Consider the following 13,078-nt stretch of genomic DNA (forward strand, 5'->3'; position numbering starts at 1 on the left):
TATGAAGACGATGAGTATAAGGAAAATCCTTATTGAAGAACTGAACCAGAGTGCACCATTACAGAAATGCAACACACAGCATTACATACACTATATGACCAAAATTATGTGTACACTCCATTAAATTATTGGGTTCAGGTGTTTCAGCTGCACCTCTTGCTATTAAGTACATAAAATCAAGTATATGCCCATGCAATCTCCATTGACAGACATTGTCAGTATAATGAGTCATATTGAAGAGTTCAGTAACTTTAAAGCTGTCACTGTCATAGGATGTCACCATTGGCATAAGTCGGTACCTGAAATTTTTGCTCTGCTAGATCTGCACCAGTTAACTGTAAGTGCTATTATTGTGAAGTGAAAAGGTAAAAAGCTTAGGGGTAACTGCTGACTGTAATCTGAATTTTAAATCGCATATTCATCAGACCACTAGGACAGCATTTTTTCACTTAAGAAACATAGCAAAAGTTAGACCTCTTATATCATTGACAGATGCTGAGAAATTAGTTCACGCATTTGTTTTCAGTCGACTAGATTACTGTAACACACTCCTCTCAGGACTACCCAAAAAAGACATAAATCATTTGCAACTAGTGCAGAATGCAGCTGCTAGAATCCTAACTAGGAAAAGAAAATCCGAGCACATTTCTCCAGTTTTGATGTCACTACACTGGTTACCTGTGTCATTCAGGACTGACTTTAAAATTCTGCTTATGGTTTATAAAGCCTTAAATAATCTCGCCCCATCTTATATATCGGAATGTCTGACATCTTATATTCCAAATCGTAACATCAGATCCCCAAATGAGTGTTTCCTTAGAATTCCAAGAGCAAAACTTAAAAGAAGTGGTGAGGCGGCCTTCTGCCGTTATGCACCTAAAATCTGGAATAGCCTGCCAATAGGAATTCGCCAGGCTAATACAGTGGAGCATTTTAAAAAATTGCTAAAAACACATTATTTTAACATGGCTTTCTCATAACTTCACTTTAATTTAATCCTGATACTCTGTATATCCAGTTCATTATAATAACTATTCATGGTGGCTCTAAAATCCGTACTAACCCCTACTCTCTCTTCTGTTTCTTTTTCCGGTTTCTTTGTGGTGGCGGCTTGCGCCACCACCATCTACTCAAAGCACCGTGATGTTCCAACATTGATGGATTAAAAGCCAGAAGTCTGCATGACCATCATCATCAAGTCCTTCCGTGAGAACCTTAAATACAAAGAGGACTGTTTCATTTTTGTTAGGTAGAATGCCCAGAGGGGACTGGGCGGTCTCGTGGCCTGGAACCCCTGCAGATTTAATTTTTTTCTCCAGCCGTCTGGAGTTTTTTTTTTGTTTTTTCTGTCCTCCCTGGCCATCAGACCTTACTCTTATTCTATGTTAACTAATGTTGTCTTATTTTAATTTCTTACTTTGTCTTTTATTTTTCTTTTCTTTATTATGTAAAGCACTTTGAGCTACTTTTTTGTATGAAAATGTGCTATATAAATAAATGTTGTTGTTGTTGTGAAAACATCTGGGAGCAACAATGGCTCAGCTATAGCTATGTAAACATTGCCTATCCTCTGTTGTATCACTCACAGCAGAGTTATAAGCTGTTTCTGCAAGCAACATCAGCACAAGACCTGTGTGTCAGGAGCATCATGAAATGGGTTTCCATAGCTGAGCAGCTGCACCCATTGCCAAGTATCAGCTAGAGTGGTGTAAAGCATGCTGCTATTGGACCCTGGAGCAGAGGAGTCATGTCCTCTGGAGTGATGAATAACATTTTACTACCTAGCAGTCTCATGGATGAATCTAGGTTTGGTGGATGCCAAGACAATGTTACCTTCCGGACTGCACTTTTTTGAAAAAAGGGATAATAATCTGAGCTGTTTTTTAGGAACTGAGCTAGGCCCTTTGGTTTCAGTAAAAGGAACTGTTAATAAAGCAACATACATAGACATTTTAAACAATTATACACTTTTAACTTTGTTGATACAGTTTGTGGAAGACCCTTTTCCCAGCATGACTGTGACCATGTGCATAAAGCTACTGTACATTAATAAAGACAAAGGAACTCGAGTGGACTGCACAGTGCTTAGACCTCAACCCTAATGAAACACCTTTGTGATGAATTGGAATGCTGATTACAAGCCAGATCTTCTTGTCCAACAGCAGTACCTGATTTCACACAGGCTCTGCTGACTGAATGAATAAAGACACACTCCAAAATCTTGAGAGAAGCCATCCCAGGTGTGTGGGAGCTTTTAAAGCTGAAACGAGGTCCATCCAGAAAATGTCCAGCCATTGTTAATATGAGAATGGTTTGTGCAGCATCACTGTAACCTGGCAGCCAAGGAGAGTGGACTGGAATGTGCATGTGTGAACAATGACAACTTCACTGGACTAGTCAGTGGGGGGGCTAGACACCGTTGAGTTAGCATGCGTACTGTGTGGTCATCGCATTCAAAATGATTGAGTGAATAGAGCAACAAATCTACATTAAATTTTGCGTTAAGCTTGAATATTTGTCCATGGAAACAATTCAGATGATTCAGAAGGCTTTCAGGGAAGTACAACCTCAATGTTCTTCGTCAGTTGAGAGATACAATATGACGAAAATAGCTGCAGCTTTGGGCAGCTGGTGATTGGCAGCTTCATCACAACAATGGCTCAGCCCCACTACATCCCAGATTTGGAACCCTGTGACTTCTGGCTTTTCCCAAAACTAAAATCACCTTTGAAAGGGAAGGTATTTCAGACTGTCAATAAGATTCAGGAAAATACGTATGATGAGGCAGCTGATGACGATTTCAACATAGAATTTTGCACAGTGTTTTAAACAGTGGAAGAGACGCCAACTTTGAAGGGGACTGAGGCATCATTGTTCTATGTACAATGTTTCTTATATCTTCTTCAATTAATGTATCTATTTTTCATATTACATGAATGGATATTTTCCGGACAGACTTCGTATGTCCAATATGCTGAAAAAGGAGTGACGTTAGGTGTGCACAAGTATCTGGCTAAATAGTGTACATCTTTATGTTAGAAGGGTTTCGAGGAGCCACTTGCGGTGGTCTGGGTCAGCTGCAGCTGCTCATTTCCTTGAACCCAAGACCGTCCATAGTCATAGTCATAACCATGTAATGAGGACACATGCTTATCTTAGTGGGTGATTTTAATCACGCCAACCTTAAAACTGTGCTCTCCAAATTTTATCAGTTTGTTGAATTCCCAACAAGAGGGCACATAATGCTGGATCACATATACTGCAATATACCGAATGCTTATACAGTGTCGCCCTTCCCCCACCTTGGCCAATTAGATCACATTTCTTTGTTCTTGACTCTTGTATACAAACCCCTTATTGCCTGGACAAAGCCTAATGTGCAAACAGTAAGAGTCTGGCCTGAAGGAGTCATAAATTAATTACAGAACTGCTCTGATGATACTGAATGGAAACTGTTAAAACAGGCAGCTACAAAGGGCAATCATGTGGACTTACATGCCTGTGCCTCCTCTGTCTTATCATACATAAACTTCTGTATGGACAATGTCACTGTAACTAAGACCATCTGTACTTCCCTAATAGGAAACCCTGGATGAACAGAGTGGTCCAAAACCTATTGAAGGCACATGGCATTGCTTTCTGTATGGGAGACCCAGAGGTCTACAAAACAGATAGGTCCATTTTGAGGAAAGACATTAAGAAGGCAAAGTTCTGCTAAAAAGCAAAAACAGAGGAGCATTTTAACAGCTCTGACTCCCAATGCATTAGGCCTATCACAGACTACAATGGTAACACCTGCTCAAACAACATTGGAAACTCATTTCTTTCTAATGACCTCAAACACTCCTTCACTCAGTTTGACAGGGACAGCAACCGACCTATCACCAAACTAACCCAGCAAGACACCCCATTATGCACTCTGGCACTGAATGCACAAGAGGTGAGAACGGCTCTATGCCACATTAACCCTAATAAGGTAGCTGGACCTGATTAGGTTCTGGGATGGATCCTGAAGCATTATGCGGAACAGCTGACAGCTTTGTTCACCAGCTTTTTTAATATCTCTTTATAACAGGCCAAGGTCCCCACTTGCCTCAAGTCGGTTACAATCATCCCTATTCCAAAACAGGAAGTGATGAGGTCCCTGAACAATTTCGCTCGGTGGCCCTGACCCTTGTTGTTATTGTAAGCCATTCCATGCTTTGACTGGCTTATCCTCAGACACATTAAGAGCAACATCCCCACCGCCATGGACCAATATCAGTTTGCTTACAGGGCAACAGGCCAACTGAGGACTCTGCCTCACTCGCCCTTCACACTGCCCTGTCACACCTGGACCAGAGTGTAAGTAATGTGCAGATATTGTTCATCAAAACATGCCTTCAAAACACTCCCTCCCCACTCCCCACCAAACAAACTGGCTATCAAACTAAACAACTTGGGTCTCAACTCACACCTGTGCAAGTGGATTTTAGATTTTCTTTCTAATAGACCACAAACTGTGTGCATGAGTAGGCGCTTCTCTTCATCAGTAACACTGAACACTGGGATACCACAGGGCTGTGGACTGAGCCCTCTCCTTTACACCCTCTTCACAAGCGACTGCAAACCTACCCATGATACTAACATGATAATACAATTTGCAGATGACACCACAGTAATAGGCCTGATCTCCAATAATGACAAATCAGCCTATACAGAAGAGGTTGGGAATCTGGAAAGTTTTTTTTGTTCTTTATTTCACCTTATACAATTTCTTGCATTACGAATTTGTTAGTTTTCGGATACCCCTTGGGGTCTGAGCGCAGGGTCAGCCATTGTACAGCGCCCCTGGAGCAATTACAGGTTAAGGGTCTTGCTCAAGGGCCCAGCAGAGTAGAATCTCTTTTAGCAGTGATGGGGATTCGAACCGGCAACCTTCTGGATACCAGCACAGATCCTTAGCCTCAGAGCCACCACTCCACCCAAGTTGGAGGCAGAGCAACAACCTTATACTCAATTCCAAGAAAACAAAGGAACTGATTCTGGGCTTCAGGCGAATGAACTACAGTGGTCACCATCCCTTAAGCATTAATGGCTAGAGGGTGGAGACAGTCCAGAGTTTCAGATTCTTGGGAGTCCATATCAGCCAGAACCTGTCACGACAACAAACACAACAGTAATGGCCAAGAAAGGCGTTCACAGGCTTCACTTTCTGAAGAAGGCACAACTGCCACAAAAGCTGCTGGTTAACTTCTACAGGTGCACCACAGAATCTGTCATCACGTATTGCATTACAGCATGGTACTCTGGCTGCACCTCTGAGAACAGGAAGACCCTCCAGCGAATCATCAAAAGTGCTCAGAGAATTACTGGCACTCAGCTACCATCACTGGAAGATTTCTTCACCGCCTGCTGCAGCAGAAAAGCAAAGAACATTTTGTAAAGATCCAACCCACCCTGTCCATAGCATTATTACTCTTCTGCTCTCTGGCAGGTGCTTCAGAGCCCTGAATGCCCACACTAACAGGCAGAAGAACAGCTCTTACCCAAAGCAATCAGCTTATGAAATGCATAACAATTTCTGCCCCTTCATATATCAGAAACCACCACTGACTGAACTCAACCTCTGCATCAACCACATTTAGTCACGCACTTATACATGACCCATGTGGAACACATGACCATTACATTAACTGTAATTTTTACTGTGACTTTATTTATTTGTGACTTCATTTATTATTTATCTATTTATGCTTACATATTTACCTTTACTCTGTCTATATTTGGAACTATTACTAGTAACTTTGCTTCTCATAGTATAATGTTTACTTAATTTATTATCTACTCTTATACACTTTTATCTATGGCATCTATAGGTTTACTCCAAATGATTTTCATTGTATTGTACACTGACAATAAAGGTATCTTGCATCTTACAATGCAGAGGCTGATACAAAAATGCATAGGGTTTTTAGCTACTCACTGCTCTGCAAAGAACAGATAAAGTGCAGCACATAATCCCTTAAAATAAGTCAATAAATGATTCTATAATAAAAACAGTGTTCCCGTGCAGGTTAACAACCATCCATACATAATTTAAAATCCAAATAGGGAACCAGGTTTTAGGAGGCAATCACGAGCCAGGTCAAAGTGTTTCTTTCATTCTGTCTCTTCAGCTCACCCAGGAGGGTCTTCCCAGCTGGCAGAGACACTGCCAGCTACAGTCACATTCTTCCGACTCCTGTCCTGTCTGTCTCCACATGCATCAGGCCTGACACACAAAGCTCCATCATCCCTCACGCTTCCTCAGGTCTTCATGGATCCCTCTACCACCATTGCTTAGTGGGAGCACTCTTCCGAAAGCTCTTAACATGTATCACCATATCACCCAGCAAATCCATCAGCGCAACATTACAAAATCACAAGGATACAGTCTATTCTGGAATCATCAAGTCCCAGGCAGAACCCAACCCTACTCAGAATATGGCCAAGAATTCACGCACCATCAATCACACTGGGTCAGTTCAGATTTGCCAGTCAAACTAATTTGTTTGTCTTTGGAATTTATGCAGAAGAAAAGCCATGTGTGTGCACCATGGTGTTGGAAAGGTGATGTCACATTTCAAGGGGATCCTGTAAGTTATATACATTATATACATAGCAAGTTGTGAAAATAATAAACAGAGACATCATGTAGAACACAGAAAACTTATTTAAACTACAGGACCAACTATGTTTGACTTCTTGAAAGACTAAGGAATCTGAGTCCAAATTGAATGTAGTCTAGTCATGTGTGGACTTTTGGCATGTGGCTGTGTTGCTGTGTAGGTGTGTGTAGGATTATGTCCCAAAATATTAATTATTTAGGAGGCAGGGACAGGAGGTCAAAATAAAAGAGAATTAAGTTGAATACAATAAGAACATACTCTGGAGAAGTTCAAAATATGATCTGTGGGCTGTATGTAGGGAAGAAATGGCTGAGATGTGTGTGTTTTGTCAAAAATATTTACAATGTACATGAATTTCTGATCAAATACAATTTAATATACAGCATTTCACATGAACTTATCAGTCTTTCTATGTTCACAGCATAAACCACTTGGCTCACAATTATAATGCTTTTGGAATGAATTGAGGGAAAACAAGTAGAAGTGCAATGCACACCTTTAAAAAACAAATGTAATAAAGTTAATCAAGTATTCATGCTTATCTACCTGGCATCACTGGCAAAGGCAAAACATAGTGTGCAAAGGCTGAGATTTAGATTAGCTAAATGACTTTTGAGATGAGCTACTATGTTTCAAGCACAAATTAAATGCAGAACACATTCCTCCATTAATTGTTAATGTACAGTAGTACCTTATACTTTAAATGATTCTAACTTTGAATCTTCCAGACTTTGAATGCTAAATTCGAGAGAAATTTGATCCGGAGTTTGAACGATGCGTCTACGTTCAAACTGCACGTGCAGTGAAAAAATGCAGCAATAGATGGAGCTTATGCAGAGAGCGCAAACAGATGCCGTTTACCTGCACCCAAGCAGACTGTTACTTTCTCTGTGAGAACATCTCTTGCGTTACACTCGTGTGTTTTCAGTGCTTTTTTCACTTTATTTTTGGTATGTTTGATTATATATACAGTATATAAACCCCTTTCTATTAACCATGGCATTCAAGAAGAGTGTGGAAGCAACAAAGCCTAAGAGGAAGGTTGTAGTATTGATGACTGAGGTGAAAAAGGAACTAATCATGAAAGTGGTACATGTGTGGCAGATCTGGCAGCCCTCAACCAGTAATGTTAAGAGGCAGAACGGAGAGAGAGAACACTAGAAGTAGTTATTTGGTAATTTATGGAAGGTGACTCTCCTTCCAAAACAGTAACCTTTCACTTTCTCTCCACCAGCTGCACCACTCCTCACTAAGGTATATTTTATTATACAGTGTTCATGTATTATATTTATTGTTTTCATGTTTTCATTTATTATGTAGGGAATTTAATTGTGTTACGTTTACCTCAAATTATGTGTATTTGCTGTTCAAGTTTACTGAAATGGATATTGTTTAGGGTCTGGAAATGGATTAATTCACTTTGCATTATTTCTAATGGGGAAAATTGATTTAGACTTCAAACAATTCAGAGTTCGAACGGCCTCCTAAAAAAATCAAATTTGAAATATGAGGTCCCACTATATTTTGTTAATTTGCCGGAAAACAACATACCACACTTTTCCCTATCAGTCCAGCAGCTTTTTTAATTTTTAAAATAAATCCCCCCACCCCCCCAAGCTGCGCTATTCACCATTGTGAAGAGGGGGGCTGAATGCACCCCAAGGAGACATGGTCGCTCCTCCAAAACCCCTCTTAAACGATGATACAATGGGAAACAAATACATTTTTTTAACCTCCTCTTTGCTCGATCAGCTGCTGGCTTACTGCTGCTGCTTCCGTGCCGCATGACCTGCATCTCGTGCAGCTCTTCGAACGTTTAAAAGCCTGTACAGCAGCTATCATTTTGTCTCACTGCCTTGTCTCTCTTTTCCCCCAGACATCCTCAAACACTATTCAATCTCTTTTCGCTGTTCCATTATTTCACCGAATAATATTTCCATTTGTTTGTGCTAATGCGATCTTTACTTTCATTTGTTTGTGACTTTCGAATTTTCCGACTTCCATTGTCTCTAACCTGCTCTAAATGTGTATCGCGCCAACGTTTTTGAATTCTTTACAACGTTCTACTTTGTCATATACTGTACTCTGTCTTTTATTTCTGGCTCTGGGGCTGGTTAAATCTCTTGGCAAAAAGTCTAGTCTCACGGGACTTGAATGTGTCTTTCTGAGAAAATCACGTCTTGTCTCTCTGAACAGGTCTTGTCTCATCCCATTTTTTTATATAATAGAGAGACTTACATTTACTTATTTTTCCACCAAGTGGAGCTCAGACACAGGTGAAGTGACTTATTCATGGTCACACAGTGTTAGTAGTGGGATTTAAAATCCCATGTCATAGCCTGAAGTCTAAAGCCTTAATCACTATGCTGCACTATTCTTAGTCACATTTGCTTTTAATTTCACTCACACTTTAGTATTGTTAAAACTTTACTATAAGTGAGAAAGCACCATCTGGTGACCCTATAAGTACTGTATATAACAGAGGCTTTTGTGCAAGTCTATTCTAGTTGTAAATTGGAGTGGGCCAGTGTGTGAGTTTCCTCCGGTTGCTCCGGTTTCCTCACACAATCCAAAGACATGCAGGTTAGGTGCATTGGCGTTCCTAAATTGTCCCTAGTGTGTGCTTGGTGTGTGTGTGCGCGTGTGTGTGTGTGTGCGTGTGCCCTGCGGTGGGCTGGCACCCTGCCCGGGGATTTGTTCCTGCCTTGCGCCCTGTGTTGGCTGGGATTGGCTCCAGCAGACCTCCGTGACCCTGTGTTAGTATATAGCAGGTTGGATAATGACTGACATGACAGTGAACAGACTTGAAGATCATAAAATTAGACATAACCCATTGCCAAGGAGGAATCTGTAACTCCATACTGATCTGTCAGATTTAGGCTAAACATTTCAGCCCAGTATTTGGCTAGACTGCTGCAAGACAACAATGCCAAATGATGCTCTCCTCTCCTAAAAATAGTAAATAGAGCCAAAAGCTGGATTTTTATAAGGTCAAAATGCTATTTACTTCAATTTTATGGCAGAGACGGTGCTTACTTTTGTCAATGAAGAAAGCCTGAAACCTTTAGTTGTTCCTTTTCCTGCATTCTCATTCAGGTAATTGCCAATGACAAGGAGGTGCTCCAGTACACAGACAAATGACTTGCTGTCCCGTAGTTGAGTGCACATTTTAATCTTCTGGCTTATGAGCTAAAAAAAAAGAAAGAAAGAGAAACACAGAGATATTTCCCAGTTGCATTTGTGTCATTCTTATTACAGCTAAATAAACCAAAAAAAATCATAGTAGGAAAGCACATTTGAATCTTGAAAAGGAGAAAAAATAAGTTATTGTGAAAGGACACACATTTCATAAGATGCACTAATTTAGACATAAAAACAACATATAAATTAAAAGTCTGCTCTGCTACTTAAAGTCCACCTGGCTCACGTCACTAAAATCAATTTACTGTTTTTCAGTCAACGGCACCCTGAAATAACAAAGAATATTTTGTAGTGATATTATATAAAAAAGCAAAAAAAAAAAACAAAAAAAAACTGTATAAACTCAGAGAATATAATAAGTGTCTTAATGAAAAGGCTTAATTCTGAACTTACTCCCAGGACTTCTGTTAATTCCAATTAGTAGAAAAAATATCTTAGTTCAGTTATCCAGTTAATTCTTCTTTTATAATAAGATGCTACAGGCTGTAGGCTAATTATATCAGTATTGAGGCTTTACTTTATATTTGGAAAATGAGTGAAAATTAGGCTGATATTATCAGCAAACACACAGGCACAGTTTATAGGAAAAGCTTGCTTAGTTAGAAAACATTTTACAAAACAGCATTTTGAGAAAAAGGTAAAAAGAAAACATACTGCCTGTGGGCCAGAATCTTTTCGTATTTACAGAGTTAGCTGGCTCATGTCACTTCCAATGACTTGGATGTTGTTTGATTTTGGCTTGGCTTTTGTGCCAGTTAGCAGCTGAAACCAGCGCCTAAGGCATAAACTAATGGGGCAGCTTCACCAGCCGCATAAATATCTCATTTTCTTTTCCACTTACAAGCACTTCTTTTAACAAATGGGCTTCCCCAGCAGTTAGGGCAATCCAGATTTAGGCTAAAATACGGCTACTACTGCATGTGGTTCTGCAATGGAAATGGAGATATTAGATGTGTACATTGTATAATACTTTAGGAATTAAGTGTTCAGTCTTCATTTGTTGAATATCTACTTTTGGCTCTTTGCAATTTCAACATTCAAAAGCATGCCTCTTCCTGCCTACTCTCTATAAAACTGCTATTTCTTTGTATACAACTCAGCTCAAGTATGGACTCAGTCTCGGAAGATTACTCATTTTGTTATATCAGTTGTCTAATTTTCAAGAATATGAGGTGGATCACCAAACCTTTTTCTTGTTTTTTTGTCATCTTACACCACTTTACTGTGTTTATTAAGTGGTATTATGCAATGCTGGATAACATAATTGTCTTAAGCAATACTGAATAAAAACAGGGCCAACTAGATGCATACTGTCAAATGCTGTACCAAACATTCGACCTAATGGACCCTACTTAATAAACAGTGTCACACAACTCTTATTCATATTTGGCTTTAGCTAATAAAATGTTTATATTGTAACACATTGTGCCTGCACTCTGTCCTGGCAGTATAGGCAGGGGTTGGTTTAAAGGGTTAAAAACATCTCCAAATCAGTCTTCACAGACTTGGGATGAAACATCAAATCCCTCCATCTAACTTTACTTCTAACAGATATCTACATTGCTCAGAAATTGCTCATAACTGCAACTGGAGTGAAAAAAAAATACACAAAGCTGTACATCAAGTAAAATTACAAAGTTGACCCCCAAGTCTACCTTACCTGACACAACCCAAACAAATGATAAATTGTATCTGTGATTCCACCCTAAGCCAACTCACGTTAATGAAGAATGAAAACCCGCAGAGTTTGCTTTGCAGTGAGTTTGGTGAAATCACAGAAATGTTAAGAAACTTTGCCACGCTTGGCAATGGGGTGGACAGTCAATGGGGAAGAAGAAACTGAACTAGTTTTAAGTGGATTATAATGATGTAATGGCCTTTAAAGTGTCCCTGGAGGGAAGCATCTGCTGACTATGCTGGACTGATAATTGTGGTCGAAAATGTGACTTAAGCTATGAGGCAGCAGTGCTAATCACCGCACCACCATACCTTAAGCCCAAATAATGCAGATGGAACAATAGCTACCAACAAAATAAAACAAATGGCTACAAACTAGCAATATATAAAAAACTAAGGGGCTTTGTCCCCTGCTCGCTTTACTCGGCAACCCCTGTCTCTACGCTACGTGCTAGCCTCTTTGCGGTTCTTTCGCTCGCGTATGGGGATGTGGTTGTACAATTTAAACAGATTTTTATTTTCATGGGAATTGTTGCATATGCATAATAGAACTGTTTTACATTACAGCGAGTAATTAACCATATTAAAAAAGAGTAAAACATAATAATTTGAAAGTAACTTATTTTTCATTTTGCGTTAAAGTTATTCGTTGCGTAATACGATTTCATTCTGTTTCGCTTTGAAATTAACACACAAATACTTTTTAAACTTATACTTCTACTGTAAAACTTCAGTAAGAACATTTTTTTAATTAAATTTTCGTCAATATCACATTGAATTTTGATTCTGTGTTTGGACTTTCATCATGACAACGCAACGTATAACTGCCCGTGATTGAATTTCGTTTCTTTCTCTCTATTAGATAAAACAAATTTTTAGAATGTTTGGCTCTAAGATTTGTTAATTGTCTTTGCAAAAGCTATTCTAACGGGAAACTGTTAATGTTTTAATACGAATGGCATATCAAGATCTCCCTTGTTGTGTAATGTTATTCGCAGAAGATGTACTACATTACGTTTCTTGGATACATCCTTTTTTCTACAGTAATTTATGCGGTGGAAGACTGAACGGTGTTAACTGTTGTAGATATTCTTCGGGATATTGTAAGTTGATGTTTTCATCTTCTGCATGATCACCACCAACTGTTTCAGTGTGGTCTATTGATACGTATTTTACCAATTTGATGTGTAACCGATCGTCATTTTTGGTGTTAATTCATTTGACTTCATCATTTCTTACTGCTAGGATTGCCCGTGTACTCAATTTTTCTGTTGATAACCTTTTGTGAGGAAAATGTTAAAATTTATAAGAGCTGAGAGAGCAAAAACTGTGTCTGTCAAAAGCATTCACACAAATGAGAGGTGAGAGGACCGTGTTTGTTGCAAATGATTAAGAGGAGGGCGTGACTTGAAAAAATCTCATTGCCAAGGTCTTAACTCACGGGACTTGAAAAAATCTTCCAAAAAGTCTTGTCTAGGTGGAGGATATATATATATATATATTTGGACAGAGACATCTTTTTTCTAATTTTGGTTCTGTACATTACCACA

General features: G+C 39.3%; 1 protein-coding gene across 2 annotated transcripts in view; it reads right to left on the reverse strand.

The window, feature by feature from the left end:
• Positions 1–13,078, reverse strand: part of LOC114659434 (formin-H) — a 235,050-nt gene that overhangs the window by 34,337 nt on the left and 187,635 nt on the right. For both annotated transcript variants that reach the window (XM_028811923.2, XM_051933105.1), the window contains one exon: positions 9,687–9,839. In XM_028811923.2, coding sequence (XP_028667756.2) covers positions 9,687–9,839 — 153 coding nt within the window. The remainder of the gene's footprint in view (positions 1–9,686; positions 9,840–13,078) is intronic.

This window comes from Erpetoichthys calabaricus, chromosome 10 (assembly GCF_900747795.2).
Source record: "Erpetoichthys calabaricus chromosome 10, fErpCal1.3, whole genome shotgun sequence".
Classification (NCBI taxonomy): Eukaryota; Metazoa; Chordata; class Cladistia; order Polypteriformes; family Polypteridae; genus Erpetoichthys; species Erpetoichthys calabaricus.